Source organism: Podarcis melisellensis (assembly GCF_964234715.1).
Source record: "Podarcis melisellensis genome assembly, chromosome: 7".
Lineage (NCBI taxonomy): Eukaryota > Metazoa > Chordata > Lepidosauria > Squamata > Lacertidae > Podarcis > Podarcis melisellensis.
The window spans coordinates 65,473,661-65,497,870 of record NC_138539.1 but is presented as its reverse complement, the minus strand read 5'-3'; the positions used below and the strand labels follow the sequence as shown (position 1 = coordinate 65,497,870).

At 41.4% G+C, this 24,210-nt stretch overlaps 1 protein-coding gene across 1 annotated transcript in view; it reads left to right on the top strand.

Annotated features, from left to right (window-relative positions):
• The window catches only part of GMDS (GDP-mannose 4,6-dehydratase), a 285,259-nt gene that overhangs the window by 185,352 nt on the left and 75,697 nt on the right, over positions 1-24,210 (top strand). The window contains exon 8 of the mRNA XM_081918290.1: positions 16,578-16,696. Within this exon, the coding sequence (XP_081774416.1) occupies positions 16,578-16,696 (119 nt within the window). The remainder of the gene's footprint in view (positions 1-16,577; positions 16,697-24,210) is intronic.

Sequence of the window (24,210 nt, the reverse complement as noted above, 5' to 3'; positions counted from 1 at the left end):
CCTCAGGCTCCCCCCCACCCTGATCTGTAAAACATTTAGCGCCATTCAAGGGTCAATGCTCACTGTGTCACTTGTTGCTATGGCTTTTTTTTTTAACAATTAAAAGCAGTCTTGAGCGAGGGGGTACTGTTTCCTCCCTGCCACAAATCCCAATGAAAATCACCCACCTACTCTTCTCTTTTAAAAGCAGAAGAAAACACACAGTTCTTCCAGCATCTGGATAGCTCAGTTGGTTAGAGCGTGGTGCTGATAACACCAGGGTTGCAGGTTTGATCCCCGTATGGGACAGCTGCAAATTCCTGCATTGCAGAGGGTTGGACTTAGATGATCCTCAGAGGGATCTTCTAACTACCATATTCTAGGAGTCTATGATCTACATCTCCTTTGCCACTCTGCATTCTCCTATGTCCAAGTAGGCTCCAGATGGCTTGCGTGAGACTCTTGAGAGTCCCATGGACTGCAAGAAGATCAAACCTCTCCATTCTTAAGGAAATCAGCCCTCAGTGCTCACTGGAAGGACAGATCCTGAAGCTGAGACTCCAATACTTTGGCCACCTCCTGAGAAGAGAAGACTCCCTGGAAAAGACCCTGATGTTGGGAAAGATGGAGGGCACAAGGAGAAGGGGACAACAGAGGACGAGATGGTTGGACAGTGTTCTCAAAGCTACCAGCATGAGTTTGGGAGGCAGTGGAAGACAGGAGTGCCTGGCGTGCTCTGGTCCATGGGGTCACGAAGAGTCGGACATGACTAAACAACTAAACAACAACATGATTCTACCTACATCTCCTTTGCCATTCTGTAGTCTGCTATGCCCACGTAGGCTGCAGATGGCTTGCGTGAGTTAGGGTCAACTCACGTACAACTGTGTGCAATCAGCTCGTACTAAATGCAGTTGTAGTAGTAGACTGTTACTGTGTCCCCATAGGTCGCTACAGCACTGAGGATTGTTTGCGCAGTTGTGAGAAAGGGGGACTAGCCCAAGGCTTATTCCGCACAATGGCACATATAAGGCTCTTGCAACTAGCCCTGGTACACAGCAAACTCTCTGACATTCTCAAATGCTAGCTAGACTATGAGCCACTCCAGACAACCAATTTATTGAGTGTTCATCCTGATTTGCTTGCACAAAGCTTGCAGTAGCGGCTAGATTATACCCAGTTTTTAAGGAGCTTGCATTCTGATTTATTTGAGGGGTGCTAATACGACAATGAATATTCATCCTGATTTGCTGCTTGCTTCCCATTGGCCATTTGTTTTCTCATGCTTTCTCCAAAATGCAAAGAGTCCATTTTTTAATTTTAAAAAGTGATTGCTGGACTAGAGCAGAGGTTTTCAACCTTTTTGAGTCCATGGCTCCCTTGATCAACTGCATTCTTCCAGTGGCACCCTTGTGGGGCTCAGGAGCCCAGTTGCCTGCAGAACTGGCAAACTCTCACCCTTTTTCAAGCATGCTCCTTTGTGGAGTGTTCCCTCAGCCTCCTCTCCTCTCCCCTCTCATTGGGAGTCCTCAGGGAAACCACTTCTGCCACCCCTGATCTCTGAGCTGCCCCCACCCCACCCCAAAGAGAGGTGTCTCCTCACACTGCCCCACAGGGGCCTGGGGCTTGTCTGTCCATTCCCAACTTCCTTGCTTACTCTGAGGCCACTTCAGCTCCTGGCAACCAGCACCCCCAGAGGCACTATTCGCCTGGGGAGCTTGTAGTCAGGGCTGCTGCAACAAACAGCTGTGCAAGCCTTTGGGACGCAGAGATGCTAGAGGGCATCAGAGGAGGGAGGGAAGGAAAGAGGGACAGAGGTTAGTGTTGCCCGCGGCACCCCTGACCATCCTTCAAGACACCAGGGTGCCATGGCACTCTGGTTGAAAACCACTGTGCTAGAGTGACAGAGCATTTCAATCCACTTTAACTGTGCAAACCTCAAGTTCTGGGATGTACTTGAATTCCTCCTTCAAAATGGTGACTGTCCTGAGGAGCCATTAAGGAACAGAACAGGTCAAAAAGGATGATCTTGAGAAACTTTCTTCCCTCTTCTATAGGTAAAAACTGACTGATACAGTCAGGCACAAGAATAGCAGAAGAAATAGGCTCATAGTGGTCCAGGAGAAAAAAGCTATGAAAGGTACAGATTTCAGCTACAAATATCTGTATTGGTAGACCAAGTTCTACCTCAGTAAATAATGATAAGCCTAAGGCACTGAGATTTGCAGTAACATACACATTCTCTGTCATCATGAAGTCTTTGTCCACAGTGAAAGTTGCTTTTGATTCATCCCCCCCCCATTTGAAATCTGACATTTATTTTTTTGTTTAGTTTCAGTTTTTTAAGGATTTCTTTGCCTGCGAAAACCCACATTTTTTTGTTTGTTTGCTTGAATAAAGTTGTGTACTCTGTTTTGCTCTACTTAAAAGTGTTCTATGCTAAAGAGGTTGGAAGGAAATCACTCCAGCATTTTCAAGCTTACAAGGCCTGATTTATTTTCCACTGATAGGACATAAAAGTGCCTGTTTGAATTGTGTGTGTGTATTTTGGAGGTATACTGTATTTGCTTTACTAATGAACACTGAAATCTGCAATTGTATATATGAGTTCCAATAGGCCCGCATATTAAACTGCTCATGTTTCCTGTTTAAAAAGCTCATATAAGACTGAACCACTGAAATGTTTATCTTTTGCCATTGGATCCACAGAGTGACACACAAACAGGCTGAGCAGCTACTAATCAAACTCTTTAAAGCCGCCAAACTCACTTTTTGTCTGCATTATGAAACTAAGATTTGGTCAACTGAGGTCAAGTTGTGCACTTAACACAGCTTTCCATTATAGGCAGTGAACTCTATAACAGAGAGTAAACTCATATATAAACAGAGAAGTTTTTCTGCTGCTGCTCAGGGCTGGGATTAAGTTGGATCACCTAGTCTTCTGCTTTTAATGAAATTCTCTCCCTTATATTTTCTTGTTTGGAAGACAGTCCAAAGTTATCTCATGCTAATTTAGTTAGGCAGTGCCCTCCAGGGATGTCACAGGCCTCCATGACCCCTCCAGAGAGACTCCGGGAAGGGATGAGGAGAATTAAACATTCCTGAGAAATTGCAAAGCAAGAGCCCCCAGAGATTTTGTAGAAAAACTAGCTCCAGACTATCTGCCAGAGACCCAAGTCACCTTTTCAGCACTTCCTTGACATCTCTCCACCAATTCCATCTGGCTTGACTCAGGGGGTCAGCATGGGGACTGGGAAGAGGTGGCAGTGAGAAAGTGTGGAATTCAGGGGAGGTCTGATTTACGCTGTTTGTGTGGGATATGTTAGATAAATGGAAAGAGCAGTGCGAGAAAATAATAGATCTTATTTCACTCCAGAGCCTTTCCCCTGCGTTCCAGAGGGGTAGGGAAGAAGGATTGTTTTTCAGCTAAAGATACTGAATAAGGAGATTTAACAGTTCATTAGCAGTCTTATAATTTGATGCAAGCTTTGTGTCTTTGGACTTGTATGGCAAATGTGTTAAAGATTTGTTTCTCAGAGCATAATCTTGCAAATTCTTATTACTGTGGATTCATTTCAGTGGCATTACTCATATAGTAAGGCTTATGGGCATGTCCTTATTCCTTCTGGGATAAAGCTGTTTTAACTGGTGAAGCGTCCTAATTTTTTTAAAGTGCACAGGAATGTTCCCATATCACAGTCCTTTTTCATAAAGTTATGTTATAATGTTAAATCCTAGTGATTGGAGAAAAAATATCTCCCTTGTATGAGTAAGTTTAGCAACAATAAGCGCTGTTCAGTGATTACCGTCATATATGCTGTTTTTCCTGTGTGTTTATAAAACTTATTTTTAGGTTTTACTCACAAAATTTGTGATCAAATGGGGAAGCAATTCTTAGCACTGTGTCCATATAAATGTGGAATGGGAGCGGGCAATAAAAGTTAATCAAAAAAGCAAAGCAAAACATTATAGGCTTGTTCTATATGCACACATTCTTAACACTGAAATATATTTAAACTTTTAATCCATTTTTCTGCATTTTATTTATGCACACAAGGTTGAAGAAAATCCAAAAGCTACAGGGGGCGTATCTATTAGGGTCAACTAAAATGTCACAAAGCAGTGAGGAAGATTTTGAGTTTTCCAGTAGTCTTGTTCTGGCTGTTAAGCAAAACAGCATGCAGCCTGAAGAAGCGTATTACTTGTTTTACAGAATGGGTATCAAAGGGGTGATCCAACATAGTACTGAAACTATCAAGCTTAAGTGAACACTAAATTGACATGGTTGTCACCCAAAGCCCTAAATTGTCACTTTTCCTCCAAGGCAGAGAACAAAAGAGCCACACCGAAGGCTTTTTCCAGCTATACAAACCATACTCCTTGTGTCATTGTGAATAGTCTGTTCTCAATATTGTGTTAACTGGCCAATTACAGATACAGCTGGCAGTCATTTTTATGACTAAGATCATACTAGAAAAGCCTTCCACATCCTTAGACTTTTTGGGTGTGAACTTTTGGGTGTGAAGTGAGACTTCAATGCACCCTCCAGCTTTTAATTCCAACATCTGAGTTTTCAAGGGAGGTATCACATTGCATTGTGATATATATATATATATTGGTTGTCCTCCTTCAAAGTGGTTGAACTGGATTCATTCTTGAAGCACCGAACATTGCCCTGTTGTTCTAGTTCCTAAGTTCTCAAAGGCAAGCCTCTGAAACCCTCAAACATAAGGACACTGTTACAAATGAAATTAAAAAGAGCATTAGAATCCACTGCATTTATAAACGGAAAGGAAAACTTAGACTGGGGTCTATCTGGTGTACATTTGTCCAGACCTTAACATTTGCACACCATACATTCCAGATTAAAGGTGCCCCCTAACACAATACACTATATTTCACAGGCTCCCTTTGCATAATAGCCATGCTAGAGCAATAATCCTATTATACTGCTATAATAACGTCTGTGTAGCTGCTGTTTTCTCGACATCAGGCATGCCAGCAGGCCTCTTTAGTGGCGAACCTTCAAAGGTTTGGATTGGAAGGGTTCATCTAAGTCAGCCCTCTATTCCATGTAGGATCTGAAATACAGGCTATGTCCACCCTGTCCCTGACAGATAACCAACCTGGCTCCACATAAACACCTCCGGGGCAGTAGAGCTCATGATCTCTATTCTAAAGTTCTTTGCAATCTCTGTGCTGTCCCACATAGGAGCTGTGTGTGTGTGTGTGTGTGTGTGTGTGTGTGTGTGTGACTATGCAGACTTTCTTTTATATTGTCATCCATCGATTTATCGATCCAGTTAACACATTTCACAACGGAACATATACATCCATTAATAGGACCCTGTGCGTTTGTATAGTAGCCCCAGTGAAATGAATGAACATTGTGCATTTATACACATAGACTGGGGGGGGGGGACACCTATGCAGCTATTTGCATGCTTTATTATCTAAATAGCAGGAACCCTGACCTTAATTCATAGATTTAATTCTGTATTGTATGCGTGGGCGCGCTTATGGTCTCTCACCCATAAATCCTGCGTCTTTGAATTGAATTGCTCCCTGGATGGATAAAATATGTGGCTGTTCTGCAAGAAGTTATCTAAACGTCGGCAATGTGTATGTTGCTGGCAAGAAAATAAATGTATCTTTTATATTCACCGTCATCGAACCCAAATTATAAATAAATGCCAATGTATCTGAACCCTGCAGGCCCTTTTCACTCAGCTTTGGGTTACTGTTGACCTGAATTTCAACTTGAGACATAAAGTGAACAATGCATTTTCTGCTTCTCTCCACATCCATGTGCACTGTATATTTGAAGCAGTTATATCCCACCTTCCCTACACAATTCAATCTCTAGTTGTCTTTTCAATCTCTAGTTGTCTTTTCAATGAACTCAGGAATGAATCGTGTCCTGGAATGCTTAGCTGCAATCCCTATTTCTCTGCCAGTTCTCAACCCTGAAACATCTAGAAAAAGAATTGATGGGACTGTCTCCTGATCAGATGCAGAAAGTTACCATCTTCAGAGAGTACACAACACATCACAGTGATAATAACAGATTCTCAGCTAGAATGCATACCACAGGACAGCAGAGGAACAAAGTGGTTGCGATCTCCTAGTTGCGCATGCACACTAAGTCATGGTGTGCCTTAGCGGTTATGTGTACCAGGCCAATGTCTTGAATTTACTCCTAATATTCATTTAAAGTTCCTAGAGTGCCCATATACTGGTAAATGATACTGAAAATCTGCTGTTGTGTTTTCTTTGTTTATTTTTCCTTGCTGACTTGTGTAATGTCTCGTGGTTCAAACTGAGATGATGGTCTCTTCGTGGAAAGAACACGATTAATCCTATTTTCTTCAAAAATTAGAGACGGAAATGCATAAGCATCTTCATCTGATGCCAAGAAGCCTTCCAGCCAGTTCTTGCAACAGGGTGATCAATACACCCAGTGTGATGAATAATTTAAGGAGATTAAGTTGTTATAGCAACAAACCAACACTTGACTTGAAAGTCTACTTGAGCTATTTGTAATGAAAACATGCCTTTGACTAGTGCTTTCCTAGGATTCATTCCTATGTCTGCCCAAACCTGACCACATTCTGGGTGCCACCCTTTCGTATTGCAGTGATTAAGTTGACTGCATAGGGTGGCTGCTTCCTCCTCCCCCCCCCCATGGAACAAAAACATTTGTGCTTTATTTCTAAACCGAACAGAGCAAATTAATTCGTGAAGCCATAAAAAGCAACTGATTAAAAGATTTGTGGGGTTTTTTTTAATGAGCCAGAGGGCAAAAACCTCGAAGCGTGCTTCATATTTTTACTAGGTATAAGAAGTTTTGTATAAATAATAAAGTATTATTATTATTATTGTTATTATTAGGTTTCATTTCCCCTCCATTCACCCATCGGCGGATGAGGTATGTAATATCATGGTTCTGTTGCCGCAAGGACCATAGCTTTTTCTTGAGAGGCGGGGTCCAATTCCAAATCCATTCATTCTCACTTAAAATATTATAAATTCATCTGCAACAAGGCCCAGACCCAATAATGAGAGAAGCAAGTCTCCTCCACCCCCTTCAGAGATTGAAGGCTTGGTACTTCTCCCCAAGCACCCACAACCAGAGGCTCCCATTGATCTTCCCCGTATCACCCCTTAAGGCAACCTAGGGGTGTTTTTAGATTATCTTTTCCTCTCTGTCAATGAAGTGAGGGAGTTTTTGTGAGGGGATATGCAACAGATATTAATAATAGATAAAGATGGCTCTGGCCTTTTTTAAAAAAGGAAAAGACAAAGGGTGATATATTTAAAGGCTTGTTTAAACTTCTATTGTTGACGTGATTTCCCAACGAGCAGCTTTTCTGTTTCATTTTGCCCGTGGCAAATACCTAAAGATCAGTAATAAAGCCTTATACAAATACCTTCATACTTTGCAAGAACAGCATTTTGACACTCGCTGATACAGTACAAGGAAAAGGACAACACTACATTAATGTTTGACAACACAGTAAGAGCATTGTGTATTCACCTGCAATGAATGACGGAAAAAATTGGATGAATTAAAACAGAAAGGTTCTCAGGGTTTATATTTAAAAGTTTATCTAGATCACAGTGATTATGTTCCCAAGCACTGCCTTCTGTTGTCCCATTATTTCTCCTGAGGTGTTGTAAAACAGCTGGACCATAGAAGTGCAAAAGAAAAATAGATATTAATTTATTATTATACATCCCAAGCACCCCAGTATGCCAAGAGAGACCACCGCTTTTCCTTCTAGTGTCCCTGGCTAGTGAATCATGATGTAATTAGTATGAACTAAATAAATAATCGCCGTTTGCAAGTGCAAGTATTGCTACTATGGTTGCCATTTGTCCTGAGAAAATACAGTTGGCGTGCAGAAAGAGGTTTCGTGTTAGCGTCGCATGGTAAAATTACATGTCTTGGGAGGCTTGCCTTAAGATGAAAAGGTTTTAGCAGGTGCAGAAAACAATACACTGACAGTGCTTGCCTAATGTTAATAGTCAGGGAGTTTCAGAGAGACTGTGCTGTTGCATTGAAGGATCAGTCTTACCAGATCTGCAAACAGTCCGGTATTTGGAAGCGAAAGGACACAGCTGCCCATGGGCTCAGGGCTGCCTGTAGTAGACTGAAACCTCTCACGTTGTCACTGTACTATTGGAGAGAAATGAACACCCAACCAGACTCCATTTGTTCACACTCCAGCCTCTGCCTGCTCCATCACACATACCTAAATATGATCAGTGTTGTGAATGGCTTCTCTCCAGCTGTGATTGTTGATGCCACACCATGGGCTAGTGTCCACATGTGAGTGTTATTCTGCTGTTAATCCGCTTTGCTCTCGATTCAAACTACCGATTTTTTTGCTCCAGACCACAAGACGCACCCAGTTTTTGGAGGAGGAAAAGAAGAAGAAAAATATTCTGAATCTCAGAAGCCAGAACAGCAAGAGTTCTTGCTGTTCTGGCTTCTGTGATAGCTGCGCAGCCTGCATTCGCTCCATAAGATGCACACACATTTCCCCTTACTTTTTAGGAGGGAAAAAGTGAGTCTTATAGAGCAAAAAATACGGTAGACCGCCGTAGTCCACAGCCGCACATATTGGAATTTGTATAGGAGGAGCAACTTGGGTCTTTCCCATTCATACTAGTAGGCATTTCCTTTTGTGTTTTCCCTTCCTTAGAATTTATTGATTCTGTTGTGCCAATTATGTACCAAGAGGGTATGTGAATAGATAGCTCTTTGCACACCTTGGCTCCCACCCCCCTTTTAAAAAAAAATTCCCTGCTCAGGAAATGTGCAAAAACACACCATCGGGTATTGTAAATTCTCGGCACATATTTAACGTGGTTTGTGTGTGCATTTTTCTGGTTCTGAATGTATTCTTCGAGTGTAATTTTCAATAGAAACCTGATTCATTTTGTGCTTTTATTTTAATTCCTCTTGCTAATTGGACTTACGAAATATTAAAATAAGCGTGTACATATTCTTAACACTCTGCCTAGATTTTCTAGAATGCTCAGCTTCAGACGTTAACTACATTATAGGTGGCCATTGCATGTTATTCAATTTGAGATCTCATTACCTCCTAAAAACAAAAAGTACTGCTTGTAGAAAATTCATCCATTTTAAGTTAAAGATTTCTGACCACTTTCAGGTTTTGATTTGGGGTTTTTTTTGGTTTTCAGACAAATAGCACCGTCACAAAGGCGTCATACAACAATGCAGGGATCTTGCTACCACGAACATTTGGGTGTTTAGTTAAACTAAGCCTTGATTAACAAGCATTGTGCTAATGGATGACAGCACAGTTAATAAGTGTTTTCATTTGGGGTGCTGGATTAGTGAGTCATACCTATAGTTGCTTCAGATATGTGTGTGTGTGCATGGGCATAGCCAAGGGGAGCAGGGGGCATATGCCCCCCTAAATCAAGAAAAGGTAAAGGTACCCCTGCCCGTACGGGCAAGTCTTGGCAGACTCTAGGGTTGTGCGCTCATCTCACTCTAGAGGCCGGGAGCCAGCGCTGTCCGCAGACACTTCCGGGTCACGTGGCCAGCGTGACGAAGCTGCTCTGACGAGCCAGCACCAGCACAGCATACAGAAACGCCGTTTACCTTCCCGCTATAAAGCGGTACCTATTTATCTACTTGCACTTAAGGGTGCTTTCGAACTGCTAGGTGGGCAGGAGCTGGGATCGAACGGCAGGAGCTCACCCCATCATGGGGATTCGAACCGCCGACCATGCGATCGGCAAGTACTAGGCGCTGAGGTTTTACCCACAGCGCCAGCTGTGTCCCTGCATGGGCATAGCCAAGGGGAGCAGGGGCATGTGCCCCCCTAAATCGAGTAAACACATAAAAATACTTAACTAACTAACCAGTTGCATTGCAGATAGCTCGGTTCTGCCCCCTAACATTGATCCTGCCCCACCCAAAATAAATCCTGGTTTCGCCCACGTGTATGTGTGTACGCATGTCATGCACACATAAGAGAAATGTGCAGAATTTGTATGGTTTGACTAGAAAAAACCTATGCAAGGTTTTCTTTCACTTCCTTCAGTAACCCAGGTGTGAACAATATAGAGAGCAAGCTATTTCTGAAGGGTGTTGCCTGCATGAATATTCACTTGACACCCAACGTCAAAATATTTGAACTGCCAAACTTCCTGTCATGCCGGCACAATATCCATGGCATAGCATCCTCTTCTGTGCTGTTACTCTAGCCTAGGTGAAGGTAAAGGGACCCCTGACCATTAGGTCCAGTCGTGGCCAACTCTGGGGTTGTGGCGCTCATCTCGCTTTATTGGCTGAGGGAGCCGGCGTACAGCTTCCGGGTCATGTGGCCAGCATGACTAAGCCACTTCTGGCAAACCAGAGCAGGCAAACACCGTTTACCTTCCCGCCGGAGCGGTACCTATTTATCTACTTGCACTTTGACGTGCTTTCGAACTGCTAGGTTGGCAGGAGCAGGGACCAAGCAATGGGAGCTCACTCTGTCGCAGGGATTCAAACCGCCGATCTTCTGATCGGCAAGTCCTAGGCTCTGGGGTTTAACCCACAGTGCCACCCGTGTCCCTACTCTAGCCTAGGTCAAAAATGAATGCTCACCCTCACTTCAACCCGCTGCTAGTTATTTGTTTAAAAAGCAAGGCTTAGGATCATGTCGTAAGCTCAGAAATATTCCATGCCACCATCACTAGAGGGATTTTATTATTTGTAAAGAAAATGCTGACAACCCGTGTAGCTAATACAGAACGTTAAGTGCAGGTCAAAGTATTCTGAAAGTACACAGGCATGCTACTATCAGGGCTTTTTTCAGCTGGAACTTGCCAGAACTCAGTTCCGGCACCTCTTAGGTGGGCATTCATGGTGAGGTCCAGCACCTATTGTTCTAGAAAAATAGCACTGGCTAGTACTGGATGTATTCTTGCGTTGCAGTCAGTATCACTTTTACAATTGCTGGGAGCCCCTAGAGGAAAACTAAATTGATTTACGTAAGAAAAACAAATGTGGTTATGGATTTTGCTCAGCCCTTCATACAAGAGAACTCCTGGGAAGACTGCAGACTTGGAACTAACCCAGAAATTCAAGCCATTAACAAAACAATTTAATTATGAAATAATAATGATGATGATGTTGTTGTTGACGACGACGATGATATTTATACCCCAGTTGATTTCTTCATTGAGTTTTATCTTCACAAATTTGCATCAGCGTTGCCGGCATCTGGTAATGAGAGGTGATAAGAAAAAGTACTTTTTGTTAGAATTGACATCTAAGTAAACGTCTGCCACCCTATATGAATCATTCTGCTGAGAAATTGAAGAAAACTTTGTCTCTTCCTTCACCTCCGCAAAAAAATGTTCAAATATGTGACCTCGCGATGGTTAAAAGATAGCCAAAGTCAGGCAGTGATTTTATCGCAGATTGAGGCCTAGCCGTGTCACGGGTCAGGGAGTTCAGCATGTGAACAGGAAGGTGAGAACGGCTGAACTTTTACCTCAGTTGTGCAGCCCCATCAGAGAATAAATGGACCAAATCATTGTACAGCTGTATAAAGAGGTGAACGGCTGAATACCTATTGCACAGAGGCCTTTGTTTTCTGCACATGATCTGGCATCATGATAGGATGGACTAGGCTGCAGCTTTGTAGCAATTACTAAGCCATTATCACACAAGAACACAGGATCGTTTATCTTCTAATTCAGAATGTCACCTGTTCTTCATTTGCAAGTCAATAACCGTTAATTATGCTCAGTGGAACTTTAAACAAAGATTTTCCCCTCTGTTAAAATCAGTAAGCCATTTAGTAAGGGCAAAATAAATCTAGAATTGCAGTATTTTATTATTTTGCTTGTTTTTATCCTGAAGCCAGTACAATAAAACCCTAGAAATTGGTACATCAGGAACTTTATATACTTTGCGGTGGGAGAGAACCAGTTCCTGGGATTTTTACTGTTATGAAAGCATTCAGTACAGATTTCTGTTTGACTGCATAATATTTATTGATGAGATATTTATTGAATGATTAAACAGATTGAGCAATTGGTGTATCTTATCCACCTACCCTTTATTGAGTCTCTTTGACATAGTCTCCAGAACAAGAGACTATTTTTGTTAAACAGTTGTTGGTTTTTTTGCAGAAGAAAAAAGTACAAGCGTACCCACATCCTACAGTAGTGTTTGCTAAAAACAAATGATTTCTCAAAAAAAGTTTCTCATCTTCTAATAATTATTTCACATGTTTTCACAATGTAGGATGTTTATTTTTTAAAAAAATGAGTACAGCAAAGCAAACAGAAACCTGTATGTATTTTTAATTAAATAACTCTACTTAAAAGATACTTTAAAGAAGCAGAAAAAGGTGCTTTAAAGAAACAGCAAAAATGAGGCAGAATTATGTAGTGTTGTGAGCACCATACAAGTAATATAAGGTATTTGTCATGTTGCAATCTTGTACCCATTGACATACACTAATGTACCTTGGAAATTTCATTTTGCAGAATTGTGAACAACTTACAGTGGTACCTCGGGTTAAGAACTTAATTCGTTCTGGAGGTCTGTTCTTAACCTGAAATTGTTCTTAACCCGAGGTACCACTTTAGCTAATGGGGCCTCCCGCTGCCGCCACATGATTTCTGTTCTCATCCTAGAGCAAAGTTCTTAACCCGATGTACTATTTCTGGGTTAGTGGAGTTTGTAACCTGAAGCGTCTTTAACCTGAGGTACCACTGTAGGTTTTTTTAATGAATTTTGTAGAATTAAAGATGTGAATGATATAAAAGGTTGCCATTCATCTGAACCATAAACACAATATCTGCAGCCCGATGAGATCCCATGAGCACACCTTTTCTGTTTTCTTTTACAAGCAGGAAAATACCGTATTTTTCACTCTATAACACGCACCAGACCATAACACGCATGTAGTTTTTAGAGGAGGAAACCAAGAAAAAAATTTTCTAAACGAAATAGTGGATATATGATTTTTGTGGTGCATGCTGTGGCCACAGACATGTGATCTGACAGTGAGTTTGGAGTAGCCCAATGCAAAAATCCTGAGGATCCATGTGGATCCATGCTTTGTAACCACGGAGGAGGGAAGGAAGGGGAACCATGGATCCTCTGCTCACAACTGCAGCAGATTCCCCCCGCCACCCGCAGGCATTCGCTCCATAACACGCACAGACATTTCCCCTTACTTTCTAGGAGGAAAAAAGTGAGTGTTATGGTGCAAAAAATACGGTACTCTGTGTTTGCAATGCTGAATCCCTGTACACATGCAAAATAATACTCTGCACAGAAGGGATTGAAGAAAATAGAAAGCTACTGTGTGCCATAGGTTTTGCATTTGAAATCTAAATTGATTTGAATTAATGGGACATAATTTTGAAGCAGTTTCGTAGAATTGGAATCCTGGTCTCTACCCTTTCATCTGCTGTCAGCACATATGACAGAAATGGGTGGAATGGAATGGAAAGGAATGGTTACACATTGACAATGCAATCTGTAGTAGGTTTGGTTTAGATTGTATGTTTAGATACTAAAGATTAACTTTTTGATTTAAAACATTCTATAGCAGTGCTACCAAGCCGCACAAAGCAACTGAATAGCGACTAGATAAAAGTTCTGTTTCTGATCATGCTCTAAATTTATAAAATTGCACTAAGATCTTTTGATTCACTGAAATGAATCTCCATCTTTGCATTTCAGAAATGAAACAAAATGTCTTACGGCTTTGTTGGCAATAACGACATACATGCATTTCCATAGCAGCCGGGATTTTTGCAGCAATGTGTTAGAAGGTCTGGTCTTAGAAACATCACTACATCTGAAATTGATCAGTCTACTAATTCTCACAGTGCACAGTAGGCTGATCAAGAAAGCTGGCATAGTCCAATGGATACAGTGTCTTTCATTTTGACCTTATTCACCTCTAAGAAGCAAAAGATCTGTATGTAAGTCGTGAATTTTGATTTCCTGAGTTTAAAAGACATCATAAGAGTTAGGACACACCTTCAGTGAAGGATTTAATCAGGTAGTTAGACTGGAATGCCTGGAGGTGGGGTTTTTTCTTTTTGGTTTTTAAGAAACTCTTTTTTGACTCCCCAAAGGCTGCTGTATCACAACTGAGAAAGCAGAATAGAAATAACGAGGTATCTTTCATAAGTTTACTCAACGATTTTTTGAGCCTCATTTGTTTGATGCCGCAACTATTCCAGGTACAGAACTATACTAGTGAAACTTGGCTACATGTTTTAGCTGTAAAAAAAAAAAAAAAAACATCATGCAGGCACACTACTTCTGTGAGAATGCTTTAATTCTCTGTGTATTGCTGACAGAGGGGTGGGGGAAATCTGAACTTTTCAGGTGCTATTTACTAAAAGAAACTGAGCTGTCCCAGAGCTTATATTAATCTGATTTGCAGAGTATCCCCTGGCATCTGGGGAGCTAGTAAAGTTGTTTTCTTTAAATGTGATGTGAAGAGGTCAATGCAAATAGCATTGTGGATTACCCTACGAGATAGCAATCCCTTTAAACCATATGGGGAGAGTTTGAATTATGGTGTTTGCATGCAGATTATTTATTAAACAAGGGTTGAGCCTTACAGGTAGCTCCCTGTTTCTTTCACTAAGGGATTAGAGTATTTCAGTCATTTTGGATTGACTTACAGTGGTAAGTTTTTCTCCAGATATCATTTCAGGGTAGCAGTGTGGTCTAGCTGATTGAGTACTAGGCTGGGAGTCAGAAACCCCAAGTTCTGTTCTTGGCTCAGCTGCTGACCCTGTGCAGGATGTTGAAGACATTTGTTGCTCCTGATTTCTCTTGCTTCCTTTCATCTGTCATAGCTATTTAGCCCCGAAAGCTCTGCACAGCCACCAGACTCAGTTATGCAACTTTGCCACCTATTAAAATCAGTGAAAGAGGATATGTGTTCGTAACTCATTCCAAAACTCTGTTTATTTAGAAGAAGAAAATTTCCGTGTTTATTTGCATTTTGCCTTTTACGAAAACGTCCTCACGATTTTGTTTTCTTTTTGTTCAGCTAGCTATGTTAATAATGCAGGTCAAATAACTACACCTTAAGCAGCTAAATTTACATGTGTACATTTTTTAACTTCACATAAGTTTCAGACATGTATTTGGCCAGAGAAAATGTAGTTTTCTACAGACAACAAATAGTCAAATAAGGCATATGCCCAGTGCTTCATTTTCTTCATTTATTCCAGTTGTGGAATCTGGATTTTGCAAAAACAAGGGTGTCACATGACTTTAATTTTTAAAAAATTGTCTTTTTGCCAGTGTAATTTACTGAGTGAAGGTTCTTGTAAGCTCTCAAAATGTGTCAAGATTACAGACTACCACCTCCTGGAAAATATCTGAAATACAGGTTGAACTGAGTTATGGGCTGCAATCTCAGTTATAACCTAATATCTAGGTTATAACCTGAGCAAAAAAATGTGCCTTCAAATAGAATCCCCTCATCCCTGTGATGTCCAGTGGCTGGTTTAAATTGATCCTAAGGTGTTAAGAGGAATGGTAGCCAACCAACTAATAAATATGCTGGGAGGTGAGGCCATTTGGCAGGACAAAAGAAGTGTGCTGGGGTGAAGAATTTCTGCTGTCCAGCAGTGAGAAACTTCACACCCATCTATTCTGGTTTCTAAGATCTTTAGGAGGCATTTTCTCAGTCCATTTGTCCATGGGCAAATGGTGGCTTTGTCCCAGGGACATTCCTGCCTGTTTGACTCATGACTTGGGCATTTTTGCCAAGTCCAGTACAAGGAGGGATGACACTGCTGGGAACCCGTATTCCCGAATGCTTGTATATATGTTTGAACAACATTTGGGTGTTCAAAAAAAGAGAGATAAGAACAGCTTTATACGACTGCTCATTTTAACCCTGACATTTTCAGAGGAATTAAATAAGGAGGGGTTAAAAAGGCATTCCAGTAATGGGAGATGTATAGCCATGCAGTGAGATGGGGCAAGGTTTTTATAAAGTGTATTGAGATCGTCTGATGGGGCACTTCTGGTGGTTCCACATACCCCTGAGATTCAGCTGGCCTTCACTATGAACCAAGCCTTTACTGTGGCAGGCCCTACCTGTGGAACTCCCTGCCACTAGAACTTTGGTGGGAACCATTCCTCCCTTCTTTAAGATGTCTTCTAACAATTGTACTGTTTTGACAAATTTTCTGTTTTGACAAATCAGTATTTATGCAGGTTTTTATTGGTGTTTTTAATGATGTTTTTTGGGTACTTTCATTTATTTTATTTTCATAAGTTGTATACTCCTTTGATTCTTGTGATCATTTGGGGGGTTATAAATGCATAAATCAATAAATTATCTTCCATAGAGGAGTGAGAAGTTATAACCAATTAGGCTATATTATATTATTTCTTCCTCTAATGTAATGAAAATAATTTGCTGCAGTGGTACTGCTTTTCCTTGAAGTGCTGTTTTGCTAACTGAAAATGCTTTGGGTTGTTTTAAGTGGTAATACAAAATAATGCGCCAAATGGGAGAGCAGTAACAGATGAACTAAATTAGGATGTACTTATCTTTCTTCAGGCTATGTGGCTAATGCTGCAAATGGATGAGCCAGAGGACTTTGTAATAGCTACTGGGGAGGTCCACAGTGTCCGCGAATTTGTGGAGAAGGCATTCCAGCACATTGGGAAAACAATTGTGTAAGTAGGAACACACAACAGCAATAATTTTGGTTGACTATTTCTTGCTCACATCCTTTTATTTGGCTATTTGTACCTCTGTGATGTAGTAGTTCTGTTCATGTACCGTGCTCTCTCTTATTATGTTCTAAAGCCTTTCAGTATTATCCTTTTCCTCCATTCAGTCTAATTTGAAGATATGTTGACAACTCATATCCAGAACAAAAAAATGGCAGAATTCTCTCTGTTCTATCTGAACCTAAAATTGTGCAATCAAGCACTAAAAAAATTGTTTGGTTTTCACTTGATGGTGGAGGGAAAGGTGACAGTATTCAAATGTCCACATTCAGAATCTCCATTCCAAGCCAAAGAACAAATCAAAACTCTCATGACAGGTGTCATTAAAGACAGAAGTTTTGCATTCATTAGATGAATCTGGCCTCTGGTCTCCCATATATGATTAATTCCAAATGTTAAAATCCAGCCTACTAAAGGGAGTCTTGTGTACATCCAGGAAAGACTCAGGTTTTGACTAAGGCAAGGGAGTTTTCACAGTTGTGGGACAACAACCAAGTATGCCATTCTCATATTTGGTATTACAATTTTGTGTACAGATACTGAAGTCTAGAGCGGGTTTTCCCAAACTTGGGTCTCCATCTGCTTTTGGACTATAGTCCCCATCATCCCTGACCAATGGTCCTGCTAGCTAGCTGTAGTCCAACAACAGCTACATACTGCATTGTTGTAACAGTAGGTGGAGGGATGACTCAAGAAAGAGAATCAATTTTCCTCATTTGCTCTGAACCTGCTGTCAGTTTTGGGGTTTGCTTTTCACAGAATCCAAATGGAAAGTCAATTTCCATTCCAAAAGCAAATGGGCGCTTGGAGCAGGAACTAAGGCAGCGACTTCTGGAGATGAGCAATTGAACAAGCACTTGCAGAGCTCATGAGGGAGTTGTGAACTTGGCAAAGGTCCAGAGCAGACAAAGAGACTTATATTCTCACTGCCAAGCATCCCTGCCAGCACCTCTGAGTCATGTGCTGGGTCATTGTTTGCAACTGGATCTTCTCCCTCTTCCTTTCCTCCCAAGTATAATCCTGGTGATAGAACCTTATGACATCCAGATTGGTACTCTTGCAGAGAATCTGAGCTTCCTATCAGGATGCTATGGGGAGGGTTTATCAGGTGAGGGAGGCAGGCTAGACATCCATGATATGAGGCATTTCAGTCTGCCTTGGGACTACTGCAGGTTTCTCTAGCTCAGGGGTCAGCAAACTTTTTCAGCAGGGGGCCGGTCCACTGTCCCTTAGCCCTTGTGGGGGGTTGGACTATATTTTTTGGGGGGAAATGAATGAATTCCTATGCCCCACAAATAACCCAGAGATGCATTTTAAATAAAAGCACACATTCTACTCATGTAAAAACACCAGGCAGGCCCCACAAATAACCCAGAGATGCATTTTAAATAAAAGCACACATTCTACTCATGTAAAAACACGCTGATTCCCGGACCACCCGCAAGCCGGATTTAAAAGGCAATTGGGCTGGATCCGGCCCCCGGGCCTTAGTTTGCCTCTTTTTTTCACTACTTCACTATCAGAGCACACACAGAAGACAGACTGTATGCTGTTGGCAAGAATGGTGGGATATGGGTCAGGTGTTAAGCTCTGTATATGCTGTATACCGAACATAGAGCACAAAAATGTTGTTCAACTCCAACTCCATCAGCCCAGTTATCATGGCTGATAGACACTGATGATGGAAGTTGTAGTCCCATAACATACGAAGGTATTCCTGGTGCATATGAATGTCAGTGTTATGTACATAATATGAGTATTGCATGGGACAATAAATGAGTTATGTGTGTATAAATAGGAGAGTGTGAGAGAAAGGGAAGGGGGAATGGACATGGAGAAACTACACACACAAAATGCCCTTACCCATATCTGTTCTTCATCACTGGTTTGAAACTTCTGAGACTATGTGTAGCTTTAATTTCATTGCATTATTTTTCAAAACTACCCCTAGTGTTGGCATTTAATCCACATCAAAATCAGTGGTGTATCTACTGTGTCAAAGATAACAATGTTTCATTGTGTTGGTCTGAAACAATGAGGAAAAGGGAATTTTGACAAGTGAAATGTAAGCAATTTTGTCTATGAGACTTTCATCTTTGAAATCTAGTTCATTATTTTTTTCTTTTAACACGGCTACTGCCAAGGAAAACTCTGGAATAATGAGACTCCTCAGAGTGATTCTAATTCAGTTCCTTGCGCTGACAAGAAGACCTTTCAGCTACAAATATTTCCCCCCGTAACTATTACACCTTTTCTCCCCCCCTTTCTATCTTCCTTTTGCCTATTACTAATTAAGTAATACGATGGGGAAACACTTCCCTCTTCTCATTTGAACTCCAACAGGATAAACCAAACAAGCAAACACTTGTCTTGACTAATTTTCTGTCATTAATCTTATTAAATCAGAGCTGCATTGTAAGGATAGCCTCAAACCACTACGGCACTCGAAAGTTCTTAGCAGACTGCTGTCTGTGAATAAAAGTGGAGGGGACCCTATATAAGCAGTGGAAAGATTTATGAGGTTTTCCCTCATATAATTCTACATATAGATCTGCAGCAAAAGTATTCGTTGCTTGAAGGGCTGAGATTAACATAAAAAAGCAATGAACAGTCACATTAATCTCCATTTTTGCTATCCTTGCCTGAAATGGTCATGATTTGCCTGTTCTTCAGAGTATTTGCATTTCTTCTGTGTAAGCTGCTTTGGGTGTTTTGGGGGGAAAGCAGCCTAGAAATGTTTTAAAGGAGTAAAGGGTTCTGAAAAGTCTCACAAGCAAGAGCTGTTTTTCAGCATGTGCAAGGGAGCAATCCTAGAGGTGCAAGAAGCTGGTGTAAAGCAAGCAGGCATAAATTAAGCCAGATCCAAACCCCATTCAGCAGTGAGACTGGTTTCTGCTGCTCTGATCACGGTGGAGGTAAAGCGAGCCTTTAAAACAGTGTTCTGTTCCAGGTTACTAGGTCGTATGACCAGGCTGAATGGTCTTAGGAGCTAGCCTAAGTCTCCCGTCTCTGGTCCCATTCCCTCCACACATCCAAACGCTTTCTGGAGGCTTAATACCAGCTTGAACTCAGCTGAGATGAGCAACCTAGGCTGGCGTATCTTTGGCTGAGCCAGGTTTGGGGGCTCAATCATAGAGCTGCATAGAGTTGGAAGGGATTCTGAGAATCATCTAGTTTAACTCCTTACAATTCACGGATATGCAGCTGTCCCTTACGGGGATCAAACTTGCAACCTTGACATTATCAGTGCCATGCCCTAACCAACTGAGCTCTGGTATAACCAGAGGTTGTAGTGTCCTCATGTTTTCCAACATGTCCTAACCTGCAACCTCACCCTGTTCTAAGAATATTCAAGACAACTGTTGTTTTTTAAACAATCATAAGATTTGTTGTTGGGATGATGGCTGCTTCAAACAACAGATAAATGTTTTTGAAGGCTTCTCTAATTATGGAAAATCTGCAATTAAGTTATTCCATAGAGGAGATTATGTTGCCAAACCCTGCCTTATGACAGGATAGAGAATGAACAGTAATAAACTATAACCTATGCAACTATAAATTTATATAGCTATAAATCTGCACCAAGAAAGTGGAATCAGTATTGGAATCAGACCTGGAAGAACCAGGTCCACTTAAAAATGAAGCTTCCTGGGCCAATCACTATTTCTCCACATAACCTTTCTTACAAGATGTTGTCAGAAGAAAAGGAGGGGTTGGTGACCATGTACGCTGCTCTGACATATCAACTGCGTCCCACACAGAGCCTAATTAATGAATTTTTATAATGAAATGTTTTTAGAATGTTGCACTATTTTATTGTTGTTAGCTGCCCTGAGCCCGGCTTCGGCCGGGGAGGGCGGGATATAAATAAAATTTATTATTATTATTATTATTATTATTATTATTATTATTATTATTATTGAGAGCCAGTGTGGTGTAGTGGTTAAGAGCGGTAGTCTCGTAATCTGGGTAACCGGGTTCGCGTCTCCGCTCCTCCATATGCAGCTGCTGGGTGACCTTGGGCTAGTCACACTTCTCTGAAGTCTCTCAGCCCCACTCACCTCACAGAGTGTTTGTTGTGGGGGAGGAAGGGAAAGGGGAATGTTAGCCGCTTTGAGACTCCTGAAGGGGAGTGAAAGGCGGGATATCAAATCCAAACTCTTCTTCAAATCCAAACTCTTCTATTATTATCCAGAAGGGTACTGTGACCCATAGTATCAAAAGGTCAAGCAGCAGGCAGTCCAGGCAACATTCCACAACCCCTGGATATATTGCCATCAGTGACAATATGGCACATTGACTGGCATTGCCATTTACCACCTAGAGCATGGATTCCCAAGAAGTTAAAAATAATAAATAACTTCAATATATTTTGGCTGTGTTCCCCACACGGTTCAGGTGTGCGGTTTCTTTATGTAATGAAAATTATGGGAGGGAGAGCGCAGGTGTGGTGGCAAGCCCCTTCTCCTCCAGTGCAGAACCTTCCTCTTGTTTACGGGCCTCCATGAAGGATGAACTTGTTCTACATGGCCTATTTGTGGAGGCTGGCATGTTGTAAACAAATGGAAGGTGATGCACCCAAGCGACAAGGCTTGCCAGTGCTCCTCCGCTCTTCCCTCACATGACCTTCATCATTAGAAGAGACTCAGCACCTGAATTGGACTGGAGAGTAATCCTTATCAGTTTAAAATCAAAGGCAACTTCATTTGACTTAACATGCATGGCTCGCACAGGGATATTCCTTGTCGTTGCTGCTGTCATTTCCCTTTTCTAGGAGGATTGGAAAACGGTCATTTGCAGCTGGTGAACACATTGTTATAAGAGCTACGTATCACACTTTTCAGATTTGGAGGGTTATTTACTTTTCCCCTGTGGTTTTTTTCTTTGTACTTTCTCTTTTAGTAAGTATTAAAACAAGTAGAAATTCTATCTGAACATCAGATGAATATGATTACCGTACCATATTTATTTCCTGTCTAAACTTTGCCCCATAATCAATTTTCTTATTGCATCTGTTGATTATCCACAAAACAAAAATGTAACACGATGATGGGAAATCTCTCTCTTTTTTAAAAACATGCAGTAGTCATGCATGCATGTTGACCTGCAATCTGGTCATTGTCTTCTGATGTGTTTATCCTGTGGTTAATAGCAGTTGAGCTAAGCTGAAGTGGTAGCATGCACTCAAGATTGGGCTTTCATTTTTGTCGTTTGCAGAACAATTAAGCATCTTTGAACATTAACAAGGAAGGAAGTATGCCATTAAAGTGGAGCTTATTTTCAAAATCATGACCTTCATTCTGGTGATAAAAAGGGCCCATGCGGAACTTTGTGGTGTGCAATAATATTCTGTTATGCATGCAGTAAACTCCAGTGAAGTGGCTAATCTGGCTGACAATTGGTGACAAACTCACTAGCCTGAAAAATTACTTCCTATTCAAACTATGCATCCTTATACTTGTGGCAGATATTTCTTTATTTCAAAGTGTTTTGTTTACAAATATTTATTGCATTGCTTTCCCACTGGCATGAGTACTGCACACAGCATTTTGAAGTGTATCGTATATTATAGTTACTTTATAGTACTTTGGGAAACATGTTGACCTACTGAATAATTATCATCTCTTACTATTCATCTACTTCTGCTTCATTGACTATGCAAAAGCCTTTGACTGTGTCGACCATAGCAAACTATGGCAAGTTCTTAAAGAAATGGGAGTGCCTGATCACCTCATCTGTCTCCTGAGAAATCTCTATGTGGGACAAGAAACTACAGTTAGAACTGGATGTGGAACAACTGATTGGTTCAAAATTGGGAAAGGAGTACAAGAAGGCTGTATATTGCCTCCCTGCTTATTTAACTTATATGCAGAATTCATCATGCAAAAGGCTGGGCGGGATGAATCCCAATTAAGATGAATGAATCCCAATTAAGAAGAATTAAGATTGCCGGAAGAAATATTAACAACCTCCGATATGCAGATGACACACCCTTGATGGCAGAAAGTGAGGAGGAATTAAAGAACCTTTTATTGAGGGTGAAAGAGGAGAGCACAAAATATGGTCTGAAGCTCAACATCAAAAAAACTAAGATCATGGCCACTGGTCCCATCACTTCCTGGCAAATAGGGGAAGAAATAGAGGCAGTGAGAGATTTTACTTTCTTGGGCTCCATGATCACTGCAGATGGTGACAGCAGTCATGAAATTAAAAGACGCCTGCTTCTTGGGAGAAAAGCAATAACCAACCTAGACGCCCGCCTTGTGGAACGCCCTCCCATCAGATGTCAAAGCGATAAATAACTACCTGACATTCAGAAGACATCTTAAGGCAGCCCTGTTCAGGGAAGTTTTTAATCTGTGATATTTTAGTGTATTTTTGGTTTCTATGGAAGCCGCCCAGAGTGGCTGGGGAAACCCAGCCAGATGAGCGGGGTACAAATAATAAATTATTATTATTATTGACAGCATCTTGAAAAGCAGAGACATCATCTTGCTGACAAAGGTCCGTATAGTTAAAGCTATGGTTTTCCCAGTAGTGATGTATGGAAGTGACAGCTGCACCATAAAGAAGGCTGATCGCCAAAGAATTGATGCTTTTGAATTATGGTGCTGGAGGAGACTCTTAAGAGTCCCATGGACTGCAAGAAGATCAAACCTATCCATTCTGAAGGAAATCAGCCCTGAGTGCTCACTGGAAGGACAGATCGTGAAGCTGAGGCTCCAATACTTTGGCCACCTCATGAGAAGAGAAGACTCCCTGGAAAAGACCCTGATGTTGGGAAAGATGGAGGGCACAAGGAGAAGGGGATGACAGAGGACGAGATGGTTGGACAGTGTTCTCGAAGCTACCAACAGGAGTTTGACCAAACTGCGGGAGGCAGTGGAAGACAGGAGTGCCTGGCGTGCTCTGGTCCATGGGGTCACAAAGAGTCGGACACGACTAAACAACAACCATTCATGATGAAAAGTTATTTGAGGAATGAGAAAGCTTTTTTCTGAAATCTACTTCTGACGTCTCTGTGGGTTGTATCCCATTGAAATTAATGGATGGGATTCATCTGATGAGTTCCATCTGTGGTTAAGTCTTACACAAGGACTTCTACTTGCACAATTGGGCTTTTACCCCATCCCCTCCCACCATGTGCCCCCTGAAATTGGCCTGGGTGGGTTGGGAGAACCCCCAGAACAGCATGCGGGGGGAGGGAGAAAGGGGAAAATCAGTCTGTCTGGGAAGCTGAAAGGCTTGCTCAAATGGATTGTTCATCATGGCACAATGTTGAATTCCACCCAGTGGACCCAAGTTAATCGTGTCCATTGTTTTAAATAGGTCTACTCTTGAGTATGGCTAATGTTGAACTCTGTGATTTTTATGGTGATCTTATTTTGAATATGTTGGAGTGGCAAATACTACACTCTCAACCTATCTGGAATTGCTTTTGAAACCTAGGGAGTAAA